A 21,695-nucleotide genomic window follows, 5' to 3' on the forward strand; every position below is an offset into this window, starting at 1 on the left:
TATATAATTTTTTTTTTTTTTAAAGTATTAAATCACTTTTCTCCCTCTTTTGTTTCCCCAGCATGTCCCATCTTCATTCTCTGCTTTACTGGCCCTACTCCAGCCACTGTGAAAAATCAATAGGAAATACTCCCTTTGAATATGACAAGATTCTCAGCCTGCAAAAGCTGCAGTCTGCTCTGGGCTAAGTTCTCAGGGCTCCACACAGATCAATGCAGTAGTGCAGATTTACACTGAGTGAGGATCCAGACTGTTAACCTTTCAGCCCTGGTGCCATAAAAAAAAAAGGAAACTTTGAAATACTTCCTACCCAAACTTTTCAAAGCAGACTTCCCACCCCCTTTGTTATACGCAAGTTTCCTTTTCTTTTTTTTTTTTTAAAGAAATTGTGACATTCTCTGTGTGGACTTGGACCTCCTGACAGCAAAGGACTGGCACCTTGCAATATATGGCAATTCGTAGCACATCTGAAATCCACACCATTCTCCAAAGCAAAAATCTTAAACAAGAGGCAAAAAGTAAAAGCATTGCTTGTTTTTAGTAACAGCTTTCAACAAAATATTGCTATCAAAAGTGCAAACGTGTTTTTTTGTGAAATTTGTTTAACAAATACAGGGTATGCTACTAAATAAGTGCAACCACCTTTTCTGAAAGGTGAAACACTTGCATCCCTCACCATAGTTATGGGGATCCCTGAAGGTAAATTCCATAACAAATCAGGCCAGAGAGATCATTAAAAAGAATCTTTCACAAGGATCATATTTCACTAGGAAAATTAGTGAAAAAGAGGAGGTGGTGATATCTACTGATATCTAATTCGTCTCTTAAAGCAAGCTAGCTGCCATTAAACTGTGAAAAAGGATGCATGAGACAAATGTCAATATTTCAGGGGGTGTTCTCTGATAGGCAATTTTCCTCAAGGAGGGCAAGAACACCCTCAAGGGTGGGATGTATCCATACAGCCCACCACTATGTCCCAAATACAGGCAATAGGAATTAATGTTTAGAAAGAGCACATGAGCCTGGTCAGGTTCTGCAGCCCCTTCTCCTGCTCCCCTGGCACCCACACCTGGTGGAAAAGGGATCTTAGAGGGCACATCCCTGCCTGGTTCTTTAGTGTCTGTTTATAGGCCTCCTGCCCATCAGATTGCTAATACAGCTTGAGCCTGTTGATACTGTCCTATCCACAAAGGCCCATGGCATTAAGTTCCAGGCATTCACACCCTGTTGTGTAGAGAAGCCTGCCTGTCTCAATGCTAACAATGCTAAGCTTCACAGCCAAATCTGCTGTGTGAATCACCACTGTAGGCACAGCTCAACCTCCTGTGGCCCCTCTCTGCTCCCCACAGTTCCACATCCAGACCTCCCTTGAATATCCGCATGCTTTTGCTTCCACGGAGCTACCATAACAACTCTGGAGGAGCTTATTCTGGCAGCTCATTCACACACGCTTACCTGTTGAAAATACTTTGTGAAGAAGTCCTCCCAAATCTTGCCTTCATACCTATCGACAATTTCCTTTGAGATGTTAAAAATAAAGAAAGAAAACATTAACTCAAGCAAGAAAAATAATGACAGAGTTACTGAAGATGCTCTCCTTGCACGGCATTCTTGTCCCCTGCCCTTCCACCTTCTCCCCACCACTGCAATCACTAGTGCAGCCCACTGCTAGGACAGCTCTCCACCTCATAGAAATGCTTTTTCTTGTAAGGAAATAACACTCAGGAGGGACAAATGTTTCCCCACCACCAAACTGTGAAACAACAAAGGATGGAGTTCACTCCATGCCAAGAAGAGAGAGAAGGGTCTCTGTCCTCCCTTATACAGGAGAGCAGAGGAGATGAAAGAAGGATTGGCCCTATTTATGCCAGGGCAACAGGCTACACTGTCCCTGGCACAAGTTGCAGGTGTGCATGCACAGCCATTGAGCTCAATTATTTTGAAAATAACCTATAGACCAGTGCATGGGAACAGTATAGGTCCCATGATGTCTTCAAAACTTTCAAGGAATGAAGGGAGCAGGAAGAAGTGCAAAATGGACCAGGAATCTCCAAAAAGACATGAATAGGAAAGACCGCAGAGCAAGTAAGATGGTGTCACCACAATAAGTTCATAGAAATGCAACTAACAAAAGGTGTCAAAAAATTTGCCAGTCCCACACACTTGACCACATCTGTCCACATGGTCCAAGGGATTCTGCCTGTAAACCCAGGCTGCCCTTTGAAACATGCTGCAACCAAAGCACTCACACCTCACTCAGCCTCTCCTTAGGGCAAAGTAACAGGAAAAAAACAACATTCAGAGCTGAGGACCAAACCACAGAGCTCCCACTCCCCTCACTCTCACCTTCGAAAGGGTGAAACTGGTGTTCCCACCCATTTCCCTGGAGATAAAAAAAAACAGACACATTCAGGAGGTATCCCAGAGTTTTGTGTTTGTCTCATCTAAGGTTGCATTCTCCAGCCCCAGATGGGGCCCCAACTCACTGTTTCAGCGTTTGGCTTCTTTTTTCCCTGTAGTGTTACAGCCACAGATAAGAGAAGCTCTCATATCTGAACAGCTTCCTAGGGGCTGCTCGCATCTGAAATCTCCACCATTTCTGCAGAAGCAACCATCCCAGCACTGCCAGAAGGGTCTCCTGGCAAACTGATGGTGCATTAAAAACTGTTGTCCTTCTCCACAATCTCAATCATGAGCATGGTGCAAGAATCCCATAAGTGGGCCTACTTCAACACTTCTTGAAAGGATAAGGCCAAAAGCAGTGCTTCAGCCACTGAGAATCCTAAAGTGGGAGAAACCCACAGACAGCCTCTCCAAGTGAGACAGTGCTGCTTTTTACAGAGCGAAGTCTTTATAGACTATACCCCATTAGACTAGAAACACCATCCCATCCCAGAGAATTATGTGCTGGCTGGCAGAGGGGCAGCAGAATCTCACCTAAGAACATGCTTCCTGGAGAAGACCCGCAGGATGAATTCAGACTCCTGCTGAGGCTCCAGGGTGGATGGGACAATCACATAGACACCAGGCTCCAGGTGGAAGTCTTGAGTCACTTCCCGCTCATCAAGGAAGACCTGGTGCTTGTTCACAGGCTGATGTTGGGCGAAGAATGCTGGGGGCAGCTTTCTGTTGCTTTCCTGGTACTGTTAAGGAAAGAAAGAGAAATGTGTTCTGCACCCCCTGCACAAACAGACAAAAGGCATATGGAGACTTCACAGGCATGGCATAGACAGCCTGCTTTCACACCTCAAGATTTTTTTTACAGCACATGTAGATAATAGGTCCCAAAGGACTCAGTCTCCTCCCAGGATGTGGTGGTTCTCATTGTGCGTTGCCCCTGCCCAGTAATAACATGGCAAAGAATGGGGCTTTCTGCAGCTTTATCAACAATATAGTAGTATTTTTAAGGAACAGCAGCAAGGACTGGGGAGGAGCAGTGGCTACTGCAAAGGTCATTTCCATACTGGCAGCAATGGCTGCAGGCAGGAACTGCTCCAGAGACTGCTCTTTTCTAGCCAGGACATCTCTGTTATCCCATAAGTACCACATGCTTTGTTCTCAGCTTGCCCTTTGCACTAGGGATCTGATAGCAGAGGAGTTTTCAGAGCACCAGTGATCCAAGCATGCGGCAGGAGCAACCTAGCCCCTAGCCCTGACTCCGTGCATCTGTCCTTGATGTGACTGGCACTCCTGGCTCTTACAGATGTTTTGCTCTGCAGGCACTTTTCTGCAATAGGAAGATGGATAAAGTGTTGATCCAGGCAACACTGAACTCATTTTTAATGCCACTGAGTGCCCAGTAAACAAGCCAAATAAATAATCCTGCTAGCTTAAACCACTGTCACCTTCCGATCTTGGCTGTTCCTCAAAATATTTAGCCATTTTACTCCACAGCCTCACAGTGGAGATGCTATTCCTCTTTCTTTGCCAATATTTTTCTTACTAATAGAGCAATCTTTCTTCTGAAGGGTTCAGGGTTACTCCTTCTCATGCCCCTTATGTTAAATTCAAAGTTTTTATATTCCGGTCAATACTTTGTTGACGGCAGTTCCAATACCTTAGATGCTCTTGGCTTGCCACCTCTCTGTATTGATCTTGGCAACCACTACAAACCTGAAATTAAAGTCCTGGCTGCCACCATTCCCCCTCAGGTGCAGCACAGCAGTGTGCTAGGGCTACACTCGGATGTTCTCTGCCGCGAAGTTTAATTCACTTCTAACCCTGATAGCACCCAAAAGATTTAAGTGGGGAAGGAGTGGTATCTTACCTCATGGTTATCATGCTGGTAACAGAGTGTCTGTGAACATAACTGTGCTGCCATGACCACACACCCAAACTAGTTCTTTGCCAGCCCAAATTCAAAATGACTCTCTTTTAAGAGGTGTTCTGAGTAGTAACGAAGTGGGAAATAAGCCCTTTCAAAATAAAAGATAAACCTTTCCCTGTTCTAAATAGCCCTCTGAGATCAGGGCCAAAATTGGGACTTACATCAGGGTTTAACTTAAACCTTCCTCAGGTCCCAAAGGTTCTGGGCTAAAGAAAGTGCTAGAAATACAGCTGGCCCAAGGAAGCTGACAACACCTGTAGCATCAATTCCAGAGTATCCCCAGACAGGAAGGAATCTGAGCTCCACAGGAGACCCTCAACTTGAATGGGATGCAGGCTCTGTTCCCACTTCATTCCAAGACTGGGAGGCAGCAGAAAGGTAGGTCTGGCTCCTGCAGCAAGTCCAGCTTAGAAATGGCCAAGAATTGGGCCACCATGCAACAGCTGCAGCAGGGACAAAGTGATAATCGAGTAAACAGTGATGCCACTTCTAATACCTTTGAAGACCCAGTGCAGAAGCTGGACAATTCATGCCCCTTTTTAAGGCCACTGAGCCCTCCTGATAGAAGAGGTGGATAGCTCTGCTATGTGACATGCTGTGGTGCATTACTGAAATCAAATACACTCTTATTAGCTGTCAGCCAAGGAACAAAGGCAAGCACATCCTCAGTCTTGTACCAGCTGCACCAGCCCAGGTTCCCCAGCAAAGAGCCAGCAGTGGTGGCAAGGGACTCACCTGTAGGTGCACCTGCAGGAAGAAAAGAAACAGAGCATCTGTCAGACAGGGACCTCTGGGTCTCACCCAGCACAGCCATATCATTGCTGGGAAGCAGCTATGTACGTCCAGCTGGGCTCTCTGTCTTCAGAAACCTCAGCCCCTCCACCTGAAAACCCTTCACAGCCATCTCTCCATAACTGCAAACTCACAACAGCAACAAGAGCTGTGCCTCTGTTCAAGGGAGGAGAGTAGCTCTGCAAAGCACTCAGATAAACAGAAAATTGAGAGGTGCAAACTCTCACTCCTTCTAGCAATATCCATTTCCCCTGGATACACAGGGAACTAGCAGTACTCACACATGGGCAGCTGCCACGTCATACTAGGGATAAGCCTCAAGCACAACTTTACCAAAGTTGGAAATAACCTGAAGGCAGCACTCTCCCTGCCCCAAAGTAGGGGGACTCCTGGCACTCTCTCCCAGCTCTTCCAATTACTCTCAGAAAGGTCAAAATAAAGCCCAGTGTGCTCTGAAGCAAGAGGCATTTCTCACCCCTCTGCAGGCTGACACACAGCACACCAGAGAGGCGGCAAGTGGGGCACGGAGCCTGAGTAAGCCTGGCCTCGGAGTGTGAGGAGATTTGGCACAGGCAAGGAGGAAAAAAAAGCACAAATTACCCTGTGCACAACAAAACTCTTGGTCTGCAAAGGCCTACAATTTACAGGGGTTGGAAGTTTTCCTATTCGGTGAGAGCATTGAAAGGCAAAGCAATTCTTCACACCTTGTAGAGTGAAAATCCAATGAAGAGGTGAGGAGCTCGGTTGCGGTGTTTGCTGCTGTGCTTCTGCATCAGGGATATAACCACGTTGCAGGAACTCAGCCTTTTCTTACTGTCTTCCACTGGTAAAACGTGCAGCCAGTACTGAGGGTTCATCCAAAAGTTGCCTAGGCAAAACAAGAAAAATATGTTTATGTCATTTCTTATCATAAAATTGGTTGCTAGCTTCCCACATGATGCTGGATATCAGACTGAACAAGTGGCAGGTTGTCTGGACCTCCAGGCCCCACAGGGATTTGGTCTCAGGGTGCAGCTTCTGAGTGTATCAGCACCATCACTATGTAAGACAGGAGGAAGGCCCAGGAACAAGGAACTATGTTTCCATTTAACTGCAGCTAAGGTGGTTGGTAGAAACTAAGGTCTCATTTTGTTTCTAAATGCATTACTATTCCTCTGTCACCTCCAGTGTATGGATTAGCTGACTTCAGACCCACCTGCTCTGCTTCCAAAAGGGCTGAGCCTCTGCATTTCCTATTCACTTTACTTCAAATACTACTCCCTGAAGGTGCTGAGGATGCAAATTTTAACAGACAAGAATAATGCCCCAGAGAAGCTCGGTGTTGGCAATTGATCCTAGGATCCAGCAACTCATTTCATGCCATAACCAGGCCACTGCTCTATGTTTGTGAGTGATGCAGCTTCTGTGATAGCAGAAGCTAGCCAAAGTCCTTCAGCTGCTTATTTCTGATGTTTGTGTGGAGGGCTAAGCAGGAAGAGCATGTTTCTGCTGTCAATTTTGTATGAACATGTATATGGTGCTGGTAACAGAGCCAACAGAGCAATGTTACCCCAGAGTCATCACAAAGAGCACCCCTCACCATTAGAGAGTCTCAGACTTCCTCCTGCTGTACTTCCTTTAACCCATCTTCCACTCTTCAGGGAGTACATCCACTTCTCCCCATCTTCCTGGCTCATCAAGTCTGGAGTTAATTTACAGATTATCAGATCTACAAAATGAATCTTAAAATCTCGCAGAGACATCCTGGGAAAAGAGTGCCAAGAGATATCTTGTCAGCAGTTTAGTTTAGTCCATATGGCTTACAAAAAGAAAAGGAAAGGGAGCAGGGAACTTCGAAGCTCCACCAGTCTGTGTTACATATGGTAATGCTCATATTTTATGAGGCAGTAAAGAACAGAGCGTCTGCTCCAACAGCAGCATCCAGCAGTAGCAAATGCACGAATAAAATTTCAGCAAAGGATAGCAGCACCGAGATTGAAATAATATTGCCACCAAAGGGACCGCAGTGAAAAGACACGGGCGACAACATTGCCACCTCGTGGCAGGAGCTGTGGAGAAACCACAAACAATCAGAATCGTTTTGGTTGGAAGAGACCTTCAAGATCATCAAGTCCAGCCGTCAGTCAACCCAGCACTGCCAGGTCACCACTAAATCATGTCCCTAAGCACCACATCTTTTAAATGCCTCCATGAAGGGCGACTCCACCACCTCCCTGGGCAGCCTCTTCTAATACTGAACTACCCTTTCAGTGAATAAATTTTTCCTAATACCCAACCTAAACTTCCCCTGGCCCAACTTGAGGCTGTTTCTTTTTGTCCTAACACTTGTTACTTGGGAGAAGAGACTGACCACCACCTTGCTGCAAATTCCTTTCAGGTAGCTGTGGAGAGTGGTATGGTCTCACCTGAGCCTCCTTTTCTTCAGGCTGAACAACCTAAGGCAAGCAAGATCTCCCAAAGATATCTTAAAAAAAAAAAAAAAAAAAAAAAGGCAGGACAAAAGCTGCCCATGTCTCCAGCAGTCCTGGGAGACCTGGCAGTGTCCTGCACCTCCCTCACTCCTGCTACTGAGGAACAGTGCATCTCTTCCATGTCAGCACAGCTACTGCTGCTCACATCATCAAGCAGAGGAGGAGAGCGAGAAAGGAAACATGGGCTGCTACTGAGCAGATCACATATGCCTTGACCTAAGTGGCAACATGCTGATTCATTTCCAGACACAGCCCCAGAGCTACTGGCAGAGAGAGGAGAGGCAAGAATGTACCATTACCAAAATTCTCCATCCTCCTTCTTTTTCCTCAGCAAAATCTTCTCCTTTGGGCTCAGCAGCTCCCATTTGTAAGAGCTGAGGGCAAAAACATGAGGTGATTAACCAAATGTGGCCTCAGTTTCAAGGCAGAGTTTGTAGCTTTCCTCTATGAAAAGAAGGTAAATCCTTGTCCCATTTCACCAAACACAGGCACCCTATGCCTTCAGCCACAGGAGACTCTGCACAAGCACTCTGGGTCCTATCAGATGTAGCTAAATGGCTCCAGTTTCCCTCAGCAGAAGCCAGAAATGCTCCAGTTCCATAAGCCTGTCCACTCACTCACACACATAACTTCCAAGTACTTAAAATATAAAAATACAGACCTGTTTTGTTGGTTAATTTTCTGTCAAAGGAGACATAATAGGAAGAGTGTTTGGCATAATGAATGAATGACTAGGACAGCAGAAGAGGCAGCTGGGAGCCATTTAAAAGGCAGGCCTGCAGTATGTTCCTCATTATGCTGTTCAACAGGAACAGCTGCTATGTTGTCATTATGTGACAGACACGCATCAGAGAAGTTACTCTCTGCAGACAAGGTGAAAGTCATTCATGCTCCCAACACCTCCATGTGCTCTTCCCTCCTCCCTGCCCCAGGGCCTCAGCAAGCAGAGTCCGTGCAGGGAATGAAGTGAAGCTTGGAAGGAAGGAACATGCTCCACTTCAAAGAGGAACAGGACACAAGTCTACAATTGCCTGTGTTCTAGGTTGGAAACCACTGTCTGTTGCCTCACTGGCTGCTTCCTCTGATTTCATACCCAGTTGTATTTCCTCCAACAGCCAGGACAGTGGACTCCTTTGCAGCCACCCAACTCCAACACTTTGCAGCCCATAGAGAACTCTGCATGGTCCCTCTGGTGTCCTGAAATATGCTGTTTGTTTAGAGCCTCCTGCACAGCTATCTGTCGCTTTGCACACCATCCAGATCACAGCAACATGGGCAGCATCTGGTGTTCATATTATGTTTCCTCTGGCATTCCGTGAATGGCAAAGCAGAACTGAGCTTGTTGAAGCTGCATGTGTGAAGTGAGCCCAACTGTGTGAGCACTATCTGCTGGAGAAATACAAATCTATCGAGTCATTGCTTTGACACCAGAGGGTCTGTGCAAGCAACTGTTACTTAATGCTGTTCTCAGCACTAACTCATGCCTGAAGATGGCAGCATCTTTCCTCCCAAGAAACCTTTCCTCCCACTCAGCAACAGAACTCTTTTTTTAAACTCACCTGTCACTCCAGTCTCCTTTCCATTCAATTTTTCCCCATGGATTTCTCAGTCTCACTAGGTTTTCTGGTCCATCTTGGCAGGTCACCTGCAGAAAACGGTAACACTGTGCTTACCAAGGTGTCAGTGGTTCTCACCTTGTTTATATCATTCTACTATGTGAGATACTAATAAAGATCTTGTTTGTTCTCATAGATGCCAGAAAGTATGATGATGAACATGCAACTCTGAAAGGAGGCACAAAGAGATTAAGATGTTTTATCTTGCCCTCTATAACTGAAACCAGAGTCCTCACAAATTCCTAATTTGGAGGTTTGACCATAAAGTCTTCTTCCTTCCCAACATCTGCTCATTTTGCACTTAAGTGGAGTCAGGACTGTACTACTGTGAAAACTGAGTCTTACCCCAGTGCAATACCACAGTGCAGCCCACGGAGAGACCACATAGATTAGTGTCTTCTGAAGTGGGATGTCATGGTGGGAGAAGAGGGAGCCAAGGGCAACCAGGGGCTTTGCTGGCAACAACAGCAGAACTGCTGACTTCACATTGCCTCCACACCCTCAGTCAGTCCTCTACCCCTGCCTGGCTCTTCATCCCATCAGACTGACAAACATGTGTGTGGGGAACATAGGTGTGCATCATCCAGCTCATAGTATCTCCTCCAGCTTTCCTAGTATCTGTTGCTAGAGGTACTGAACATGCTTTCACCTACATCTATATCACGTGTCAAAAGCCCCACAAAGTCCTGTGCCATACTTGTCAACCTCCTTTTGAGGTTGGACAAGATAGTTGCACATCAATCCAGGTGGAGAAAGCTTAAGCTTTCTCCCACTCTTTGGGAGTGGGACCTTACCTCTAGACAAATACCTTTAGGGGTACTGTGCAGGCTACTTCTGCAGATCAGTGTGATCCACCTGGTACTCTCTGCACAGGAGCACTGTTTGGTCCCCTTATTTTAGCCTCGACTCACATTTCCACCTGCAGTTTTTTGTGTTTTGTTCCTTGTACCCAATTATCTTTACTTCTCTTTGGCCTCTCCTTTGACTTAGAAGGCGGCTTTTTACCCCAAGTAGGTTTCAGCACATCCTTCCAGCATTCCCAGTGCCAGTCCTTTGGTCCTTAATAGCTAAGATGCATTTGTAGGTAACACTCTCAACAGAGCCCTGTGAATCATTCCCACCCTTAGAGAGATGCTGATCTATAACCATTGTCCTTTACATTCAAGGTCACAATACTAAAATGGACACAATTGAAAGTGAATCTTTATAAAGCACACAGTCTCTTCTAGCCTCAGACTAAGAGAAGAGCACTGTGGGAGGACATGCCACAGTTGCCCCACTTAACGGTTGAACCTATGACTGCAACAAAACTTGTTGACATCCAAACAAACCTGGATGCAGGACATCAGGGCCAGTCTTACCTTTCTAATACCAGTTACTGTGTAGGCATGGCCAGCAACAAGCCCGTTCTTCAGGACCTTTGTTGTCTGTAAACAAGGAAGAGACACAGAAGGGAAAACCTTTTAGTCTCTCCCAACTTACACAGCAGACTCATACCAATAGCACAGACCTGTACCTGTGTAATCAATGATTCACAAAGCAAAAGGAAAATGGTTTGAACTGAAAAAAAAGAGAATAAATTTAAGTCTAAGCTCCTAGCAGCCATATTTCGCAGTATGGAAAATATGGAAAATTTGGAATTGGAAAGTTGATTGGAAAGGTCCCTTCCTAAATTGTGGATCTATGGGTAGGCACCATCTCACTGTTAAAAAAATCCAGGTGGTTAGATTTTGCTTTTCAGGATAGCAGCTGTCCCAACAGCTGAAGTGTTAGCATAAAGCTTGGAAGCCAAGATTTGAATTCATGTTTTGAACTACACACCTCTCTATCTTTCCTTATTTCATAAGTGTCTGCCTCATTGCACCATCTGTAGAAGTGGAAAAATTCTTTAACAAAAACAGGAAAATGCAGTAGGTCCTTATTTAATGGATGTTCTTTGATAGATAAATCAGTTCCTAAACATAACAACAGAGATCTGAGAGCACCAGGGAAATGATCCATGTTCAAACTTTAACATTAAGAACATAATTTCTACAGAAAGTTGTGTGTGGCAGCTTTGATGGTCTTTGAGTCTCAATGACTAGCTGAGCAGTGGGAAACAGGTCTGGAGATGTTTTTAGCTGTGAAGCCATTTAATGTCACTCTGAGTCTCACCCCTAAATGTGTCTGACAGCCCATGAGAGATCTGCTGTAGGTTGCTCTTGTCAGGATATCCCACAGATCAGGAGGAGCTGCTGCAAGCTTGATCCTTATATTAACACCACCTGTAAAATCCACCAAGGCTTCTGAAACTTGCCCAATCTGCAGATCTTCATAGGAGCCATAGAGTCTAGCAAAAAAAAGACATCAATATATTCTTGGGGTTATAGTCACAGAAGAAAGGTTGAGGAAGGCTGTAACTCATGTTTATATTAGAGGAATCTTTCTCACTTAGGAAGAGAGGAATCTAACACACTGCCTCCAAGAATGGCCATAGTCTGAAAGGGACTCTTCACTATCATCCCTCACTGCACAATAGTGAGAACATGACCATCACTACTTCTTTGATAGCTCTGCCTTAGAGAATGTTGCCTGACTGTATCACCAGACACTGATACAATGCTGTGAGAGTTCAGTCACCAGTCTGATTTTCTTCACCACTACAGAGCAACTTTCTCTACTCTAGCTGTTCTAATGATAACTCCAAATAGAAATAACTGAACTTCTCTCCTTTGCCGTGATCTTCTTCTCACTGTTAATTAGGATTTTGCTTTGCTCTGCAGAGATTATTTCAGTCCCAAATTAACAAACTCCATAATTTATGCCTTGTTGCTTTCTTCTTTGTCCTGATAAACCACTCTAGACAAAACACCCCAGAGAGAAGCTGGTATTCTCGCCACTCTCAACAAGTCACTTGTTGAATCTCTCAGCTTTGGAGAACCACAAAGCAGGATCTCCTCCCAAAAACAAAGTACAATTCTTCAGCAGACCCCCAAGGTCAAACTCATTGGAGGTTTCTCAAATAGATAATACATCAAAGGAGGCATCAGAAATCATTCACCTTTGAAAAAATCCCTATCTGTGGCCTTCTGCTCATCTGCAGTATTTACAACGAAGGCATCATCCTAGTCAATGCGTACCAAACAATGACAACACTCAGAGGACAACTCCCCAGGATAGGTCTGTTTTCACACCTACTCCTAAACCCTTGCATTTAAACTCAAGGGCCTGGACTTATAACAGCTACTGTAGTGGCAGCTTTCACTGTGTAATAATAGAAAGAGGAGAACCATTTACTACACTCCAAATATGGCAAGGCCTAGGAGATGCATTTATAAACAAGAACAAACTGTGTAGGCACCAACCAACATATTTTAGAGAGACTATTTGCATAACTTGGAATGAGTCACTTACTTAGCATATGCCTTCTCCAGAAGGGCTCCCCAGAACACGTTCTTATAGACTGAGGAAACAAAGACCAGCTCCCCTGCCTCATTCACCGGCAGGCGATCATCAACCACCACGTCAACCCAGTCCCCGAAGTGCCAGAACTGTCAGGAGAAAGGAATGAGCTGATGTTTCCCTGGGAAGGGACCTCCCCTTGACACAACAGGAAAGGCAAGATAGCTGAGCTGTGGGCACAGGACTAGCTGTCTTGGGGGGAGGGCTGCTTTGGGTCCGTGAGATGTGCTGACTCACCCACAAAGCCAACTCCTCAGCCCCACCCTGCCAGAAGAAGACACAAAGCATACATCAGGTGTAAAAGGATTAGGCACAGAAATTAGGCAGAGCTGGGCTACTGGGGAAGGATTTCCTAGTGGCAAGGGGGAAGAGGGGTAGAAAGAGGAGCAGATGTGCTCTAGCCCTGCTGACTGTTGTCACTATGGAGGAAGGCCTTTGGCTGAAAACACGGGTAGGGCACAGCTGGAGAGAAGGGCCAAGCGGAGGTACATCCTCGGAGTGGCTGGCAGCTCATCCACTGCCTGCACCGCTTTGTGGGAGGGGTGATGGGCTGCTCTCCAGGCTGGGGTACCCTCTGGCCACCGGCCCCTGGCCAAGGGGAACCCCCTGCAAATTATCTAAGGGTGGGACACAAAACCTGACAGACGACTTCTGAAGACTCTGGGGGAGCAGATGTACCCGGAAGTGGAAAATGCCAGCATATTTCCTCTCAAAGCTCTGGTTTTGTGGCACGACTGCAGCCAAGATGTCCTGGTGGAACGTCAGGGCTTCCAGGGCCGCCAGGAACCAGCAGTTCCCTGCGCCAAGACAAACGGACACATGCAGTTGGCTGAAAAGCAAGAGTTGTCAGCCAGGTTCAGGAACAGCACCAAGATCCCAGCAGAAGAACTGTTGTGCCGATGTCTTTACAATTATAACAAATCATATACAGAAAATGAGATGATCCAGACATGTGCTTTATTTAACTAAACCATGATTCATTTATAATTGTTCTCTTACGATCTTTTCATTTGGATACTGTTTGGTTAAACAAGAAATTTAGCAAGAAATAGCTCTCAATGGAAACATTGCAGTTTTTACTGACATTACATGGGATTTTTTTCTGTTCTCTGTCAAGGCACACCATAAAACAAAAAACTTCTCCCTTTTTCTTTGAAAACAGCTTTTCAGAAGAGAAATATAATTTCCAATGGATTTCACATAAAAGAATGTACTTATCAGAGTTAGTGTTTGAGACCTTAAGACACTTATAAATTAACTTAGTCCTGCCCCTACCTGTTTTGCAGATGGCAATATATCCTTTTATTTTAGGTAACATGGGCATAAAAATGATTTTTTTAACTGCAAAGCTGGGAGGAGAACACACTCACACTAAGCCTTAGGCACAAAAATAGCAAAACTCTCAGGTTTTCCTGCTGCTGTGGTTTCTGTTCTATTGTCAAGCAGCAACATTACAGACCAGTTAGAGCACAGGATCACCTCCTGTTGCAGTATTAACACGCACAGAAGCAACACGGAGAGTGGTGATGTCTCGCACCTCTCAAATCCCGCCTTGAAGCTTGCCAGGTTTTTTACTGAGCCTATCCCATCTTAATGATTGCTTTATCCACACCATGCCAAGTGAAGTGATGGGGATACCTACACCTTCTGTTCCTATGCCAAGTTTCATACAGTCAAAATTCCACACAGAATGTTATTTTGTATAAGAATGCTTCGGTATTTATTCAAAGGAGCTTCCTTACCCACCAGTCCTTGGCAGAGATCAAGTTGCTTTCTGTTTGCAGCATAAAATACTGGGCTTCTGTGCAAAGCCTGGGAAGCACACAACAACAACAACAACAACAAAAGAGGCAGAGAGTTAAGTCAGTAACATAAGCTGGTTTAGCTTGAAGTCAAGAACTTTCTACATGCAGGGCTGCAATCTCATAAAATGGGAAATCCAGTGAGTTCCTAGTCTAGGACATAAAACCCTCATGGATATGTGACACAAAACACTCCTCCTGCCTGTTCAAAGCTTTCAAAACTCTTCAGGCCTTTTGTCCCAGCAGGCATTGTTCTGGTTCAGACATAACTCCAGTGCTATGGTGCGCTCTGGTCAACCTGACACAAGCCTGGGCACACATTTGTGTTTGGTCTACACTGACTTCGGTCTCTGACATAAGCCATCAGGGCTCAGATGCATCACCATGGGTCTCCGTGAACACCTAGCTGAGAAGACAACCCTTCAGACCTGCTAGCCCTGCTCCTCTGTCATTACTGACAACTTTCAGCCAAAAGTGGCTACAATGGCAGAGCATAACCGTTCAAACATTTAGCTAACCTGGCTGAGGTCTCCACAATTTGACTGTCAGTTGAGCTAGAGACTAACTGATGGCTGCTGCAGAAGTTCCTGTTGAGGTGACAAGAGTGGGTCTGTAAATAACTGTTCAGAAAGAAATGATATTATTTTTTCCTCTCATGAGTGCCTCTGGGGTCAAATTAATAACCTAAGTGCCAAACTGACGTTTCACTCTAATGACCCACAAGTTGCTCAGGCTCAGTTTCACACTGCTGGCTTCCCCTGCCGGCAGTAACAAACAGCAAGCCCTCAGAAGGCACTTACAGCAGTTAGGCACCAACTCCTACCCTTCAGGAGTTTGGGTCTTCTAATCGCAGGCATCAGTCCCAGATGCAGCAAGCTGCACGCCTGCCGGCTGAACAGCAGACTCTCAGCACTTCTGCTTCATGGGGCAGTTTTAGAGCAGCAGGATAGTGGACTGAGAGACAGAGGAGGTCTCAAGTCCATTCCCGTATCCCTGGGGTGGAGGGACACCTCAAGGGCTTTGTAGAGGCCAGGACTCATGTTGATCTTTCCCTCCCAAATACCTTTATGCTGATATAGCTGCTTTAGCCACACTGCCTGGCACAACCCAGCACAGGCCCCTGAGGACCACACTCTTCCTCCACCTGCAGATCCTGATCTAACACAAACCATCTGTGAGACCAAATTACTTATGAAACTCTGATAGCTAGGGCTACTATTCCCAAGCTCTCCTGCTCACTTTGCTCAGGTACCTCTACTTCCTGGTGATTTTCCTATGTTCTGCAGAAACTCAGCCCTTCTACAAAATTGGTTAAATATGACAAAATATGACAGCTAGAAAATAACTTAGCTAGGAGATGCTGTCTGCTGTGACCTAGCAGAATTCCCTTACAGACACAGGAAGATAAGGACTCAGTGCTGCTGAAATTCTCAGCTAATTCTGTACATTACTTTCAGGAAGTTCTGACTGTCAATACACAGCTCGGCAAGAACAGAACTGCCCTTGCTAGTAACAGCCCTTAAGTAACTGTGCCCAGCCCCTGTTCTGGCCTCCTAGACTTGTTATCCATCCATTTGTTGTGAGAACTTGCTCAATGACCTGTCTTTGAAGCCAGGAGTCTCTTGTGATGTTCAGCTTAAGCATGGGATACCAGCAAAGGCCTTGAAAATACAGGCACAAATGGAACACAGAGGCCCCCAGAACTAAAAACAACTGACTGATGGCCAGTGATCGTGGTAGAAGCTCAAAGTTGAGAGCTGGGAAAAGGCTGCTCAGAGCACAATAGACTAAACAGTCAAGCAGGAAAAAAACAGCCCAACAAGAGGATAAGGCACCTGCCACTGCCTGTGAAAGTAGCTGCCTCCAGCATCACAAATATGTGGTCCACAGGAGAGGAGTCAAAAGCTAATAACTGTCTAGAAACGTAGACATCTTCTAAAAGGTCAAAATCTTAAATTCTGGGAGAGGGACCATCGCCCTGAGAACTGTCATAACAGAATCACAGTGGGATATGGGATCACTGGAGCTGTGAGCTCCAAGGCCAACAGCTCCTCTTGTTCCCTTCACCTGCTCTCCCTGCCTGCTCTGAGAAGTGCTGGATATCAAGTGAATAAGGCTGGTTATGATTTTGGGCAACAAATTCTTCAAAGGCAATTGTGAAATTCCATGTATCCCAGCTTCCTAAATGACAGCTGATACAAAAAGTGTAACTCTAGTGGCAGTAAAAAAACACCTTAATTAAGGTCTAAGAGTAATCTGCTCAGTGCTAAAACTATTTGCTTGCTATCAGCTGTAACCATCCTCTTATACTAGAGCATTCACTGAAAGTCACTTACATGAGGCCTCTTCCACTGTAAATTTTGAGGCAGTCTCTTTAGCAGTGCTCCTGTTCCAATAGAGCTGATGTGAGCAGGGAAGCTGTCATCTGTGAAGAGGCATTTGTTCTTCAAGCATGTCTCCAGCAAGGCTTGGTAGTTCTGCTGAATGGGTGGGGTGTGTTTTTGAAAAACAGTCCTTCCTAAGGGCACGGGTGACTTGTTTTTTTTCAAACATGGCAGAAAAGACATGGTGATGTCCACCTTAATGCCAGGATTTATTTTTTCCACTGAGGATCCTGCAGGGATCTCTCCCTGCACACTTCTGCTGGAAGCTCCTTGTTTCTCAGAATGAGGTGTGTCTTCTTCAGAAGAATTCCTTCAAATAAGAATTCATTAATATAAATGTAAAATTTAGTAATGGCTTTTGGAATTTCTTCTTTAGCTAGGGGGGAGGTGTGGGAGGGTGGGACACCCAGAAGAAGGAGGGGACCCATCTGATTCTGATCTACCATCTATCACTGCATTTCAAGGCTTTTCATTTGCTTTAAATCTGAGCAAAATCAAAATTAGCAACCCCACTGACTTTTACTGGGGCTTTGAAGCCACAGACACAGCTATTCTCAAGTTTCCCTCTGGACTGTTTAGGCTCTTCAGGATATTTTCATAATGTGCTGCAACATGAATCACAGTCTTTATTCAATCACATTCTGGCATGTGGACATTTCCCCACCCCCTTCCCCCCTCCAAAAAAAAGGAAAATAGCAAGATAAGCCAAAGGCTAACAGAAAAAAGGAATACAATAGGTGTTACAAAGCTATTACACACAAACCCCCCAAAGGTTGTTCTGCCCTTTTTTCCTCATTTTGGAGAGCTACACAATCTCCCCCAGGAGCTCACATTCCATATTGCTGATTATCACACATGAAATTGCATGCTGAGTTTGTTGTTTGGGGGTTTTTGTAACATTCAGGACATATGTTTCTCATCCCCTCCTCATCCCAAAAACAAGAGAGAGTGATTTCACATCCCTTTTTATGTATTAGCAGCTATGTTAAACATTAATAGCCATCACATTTTGCTTCAAGTGATGGGCTCCTGGGAGAAATCCTGATTAAAATCTCAGCAGGCAAATCACACCCATCAGTGGTAACAAGGTGGTCATACTCATAGCCTTCTCCTTACGGTGTGGACTGAAAAAATGAATCTGGATACAAAGTTCAGTACATGCCATGGCAATACAGCATTTGGAAGGCCTCCCTGAAGAGAAGGCTCTCTGAGACCCAAAATCATTGCCCCAGGCACCCTAGGAAACTGGTCTCGGTTAGAAGCCACTTGATTGTAACTCCTGATGAAGGTGAAGGTCACCAGTATTCCCTGTGAGAAACCATACAACTGCAGATTGAGCTGTCCTCCCACACAGAGCCCTCACTTGTCCTAAAACCACTCTACAGCTGATCCACAAGGCTTGCTCCGCAAGGGCAACCAAGAGAAAAATCTTCAAAATATAACCCTGGAAACAAAAATTCAATTTTCTATTGTACAGTAGACATTTCAGACCTGAAAAAGGATTTCAGTGCCTAGCAACTTCCCTACTTTTTCTCCAGATGAAAAATACTGTCTTTTCTCTCAAACCTTGCCTTTTTGCAGCCATTGACCTTCATGGCTACAAAAACATGAGCAACAGACAAAGAGATAGATTTAAGAGAAAACAAGAGGTAGAAAACAGCCTGGAGACTGGATGCACTTTATATAGACAGACAAAACATGTAAGAAGAAGAATTTCTTATTTTGCCACTCCTCAGGAAAAGAAATGGTGATCAGATGACATACTTTGTACTTTTCAGCTACACTGAAGAGCAAATACTTCAGACTTGATTTTTCGGTGTGCAGAACATCCACAACGCCTGATAAAATCATTTTAAGCCTCCACCAGTTCTCACCTCAGTCTGGCATTTATTTGAAGAAGAACTAAGCTTTATAGATAGGCTTTGAAATCCAGAGATAGTACAAAAAACAATGCCTTCAAAAATGGAGGTTTAAACCACCTGAATCTGTAGCCTCATTTTCAAGAAACGCAGCCAGCAGCCTTGACTGTAACAGTGACTGTTAACAGTGTGTGTTGAGAGCCAATGATGCAGCTCCTTTATATGTTTTGAAACCTCTCAGCTGAACCTGCCTGTAGGTGTATTGGTTTAAACATTTCCCCAGTTTACCTGGAAATCTTTGAACAAAAGACGCAATGAAGGATTTTATGTGTCAACTAACACACAGATGACTAACAGTCAACTGCTTGGACAACTACAAACTGTTCAACCTCATGGTTTAACCTTCTGCCTGCTGCCTGGCTGCGCTCATAGGTGTGAGCAGGCAGCAGATACAGTTGTAAACGACTAGCTAAGGTACACCTGGAAATCACTTGTCCTCCACTCAGCAATGTTATTGAGCCAGACTGAACTGGAGTGTCCCACTGTGTCCTCTGGCGTGGGTGGAGCAGAGGGTGTGCGTGTCTCTTCCAGCAGTTAGAATTTCTAAGGGAAAGCAGCCATGTGTAGCTGACAGAAGTTAAAAGCTGTAGATGGAAGCCATGAACCATTAGGTTGGATGAATTTGATTCTCTATCCTTTGCAAATTCCCCTAGTTAGTAAGTTTGCCACCTATGTCCTTCTGCTACATTAGCACCTCATGATCTCCCCTCAAATTTCTCAACATCTTAGATGCCTTGTCCCCAAGTCTTAAAATAAGAATCTGAAGAATCCACAAAGAAATCCTTCACTTTTAGTATATTGGACTGTCAAAGAATTCTTTTAGAATAGTAAAGAAATGTAGTATATTGGACAGTAATTGGACTGTCAAATCATTCTTTAAGAGCCTTGTGCTCTCTGTGAGAGGATCTCTCTCAGGGAACTCTGGGGCCCTAGGGACTTCGAGAGCTAAAGCCTGGAGCTGACAGAGCTCAGCCCAGCTCCTCTGATGTAACAAAGACAATCTGTATCTGGGCTGAAGAGACGCTCCTGATTGTGTGGAACAGAGCAAATGTTTGCATGCCAAAAAATAAATTTTAGAGCGAGCAGAACAAAGGATGCAGGACCATCTTTTACAACCATTCTCATAATAAAGCAGAACATTAGCAGTCGTTAGTCAAAATGGAAATGTGATTACATTAGGCTTTGTTAACCTTTATTAGGCTCTAAACACACAGTATGAAAACAACTTGCAGGTACAACCTCAAGTCTTTGATTAAACGTAGTGGTGTATTCCAGAAATACAAACTCAAAGCTGACTCCCACTCTTCCTGTAGGCTTTTCAGCAAATAGAAATACCCTGAAAAGAAGCATTGAATCGTGTGTTCTCACAAAATGAATAAGCACACAGACAGTTGAAGGACCTTTGCCCTGAATTTCCTGTGCTTAGATTATTATCCCAAAATGTTTTGGACACCTTCTGGTGCTGAGATTTTCAAGGCCAAGCAGCAAACCTGTCCCAGAGCCTCCCTTAACTCCCTGTTAAGAAAAAAGTCTGGAGCAAAAACGCCTGGATGGCTTTCAGAACTTCAAATAATACCTCTTTGAGCAAAGATTCACTTTTAAAGACTCTCAGAATTCTTAAGAATTTAAAATATGTATTCTTTGCTGTGTAAATAATCCAAGCTACATAGAAATAAGTGGAAATACAAAAATCTCATTTACTTAAGATATGTCCTTTAGCACTTACGGTTACAACACCCTATTTGTAATCATCCTAATCACTAGAGGTTCTGACTGCCCAAAACTCCCGTGTGTTAAAGTCAGATTAAACTTTTGAGCTGTACAGAATACTTTGTGATCATGCATCAGCTAAGCTGAGATGACAAGGCTGCACAAAATCTGAGTTAGCAAAAACACCATCCTGTGTTCCCAACCATTTGGCAGGCAGAAGCTTTAGAGCCACAACATGCAGGGCAGCTGATACGGCTCACCCAGTTGCTTTCCATCACACCCATTCTTCTCATGTTTGCTGATACAAGCTTTTTTGCCTTTCCTTTCCACACTTCCAGAAAAAAGTACAACAGCAGCTGCTGCACTAAGCGTGGCCAGTAGGGTCACGTAACTAATACACCCACCTGATCCTAGAGGACAGCTTCATCTCAGCATCGTGTCCTGGTGACAGTCACACTCCTTTCAAACCCCTGGAAAATCCTAACTCTGTGCCAGCCACAGACGACTCCTGAATGCCAGTACCAAGTGCCCCTCTGGAGCACTTGGCATTTGCTGTCCTACCTTCTCCAGATGTGTCCTCACAGTGAAGGATTTGTTCCACCGGCAGTGATGCCTGCTGCTTCTAAATAGTATCTATGTTATCGTTACCTCTCTGTTTATTTGTATGTGCGCGTGCCTGCAGGTATATATACATCTTGTCTACGTAACCCCAAGAGCTACTCCTAACCTATCAAGCACTGTAGTAGAAGCAAGAGGCAGGGAAAAAAAAACATATTGAGTAATGCCAGAAATTTTCTGAAGAGCCCAATGTAAAATACTTCAGCGAAGACATGAAGGTACAGGTCAGCCCATTGTGCAGGCTACCACCTGACTCACCGTCAGTTCAGTGGATGGCAGCTTCCGTGTTTAGTTAGCCATTCCATTAGTCAGAGCACAAAACTCCACATCTCTCCATAGAGCACTGACCGGGTAGAACAGGGAGATGCATTCAACTGTGTCTCAGTACATCTTAACAGGATTTCTGCTTTCACGTAAGAAAAAGCTCAGAAAGGAAATACCCTCAAAACCCCCACACCTTCTCAGACCAGATGGGGCCGTGGCAGTCTCTCCACTTCATCAATGACCAAATTATAACAATTTCTGAAAAGAGAACTTGCATTTGGAGGAAGTATACATCCTATGACAGAGACAGTCAAAACTATCCAGGAGTTATAGGAGAAGCCCCCAGGCTTC

General features: G+C 44.8%; 1 protein-coding gene across 1 annotated transcript; it reads right to left on the minus strand.

The window, feature by feature from the left end:
- Positions 1-1,455: 1,455 nt before the first annotated feature.
- Positions 1,456-18,428, minus strand: CAPN14 (calpain 14; the record flags this gene model as incomplete). Its single annotated transcript, XM_008946157.1, has 14 exons — positions 18,361-18,428; positions 16,786-17,143; positions 14,390-14,459; positions 13,326-13,444; positions 12,600-12,736; positions 11,361-11,535; positions 10,568-10,633; positions 9,150-9,235; positions 7,890-7,964; positions 6,699-6,862; positions 5,824-5,987; positions 2,938-3,143; positions 2,347-2,383; positions 1,456-1,518 (listed from the first exon to the last, which is right to left on the minus strand). Coding segments are annotated over exons 1-14 (1,788 nt in total), but the record flags the coding sequence as incomplete, so codon positions are not given.
- Positions 18,429-21,695: the final 3,267 nt, after the last annotated feature.

The sequence above is a fragment of the Merops nubicus genome, unplaced genomic scaffold (genome assembly GCF_000691845.1).
Source record: "Merops nubicus isolate BGI_N331 unplaced genomic scaffold, ASM69184v1 scaffold31418, whole genome shotgun sequence".
Taxonomy (NCBI): Eukaryota; Metazoa; Chordata; class Aves; order Coraciiformes; family Meropidae; genus Merops; species Merops nubicus.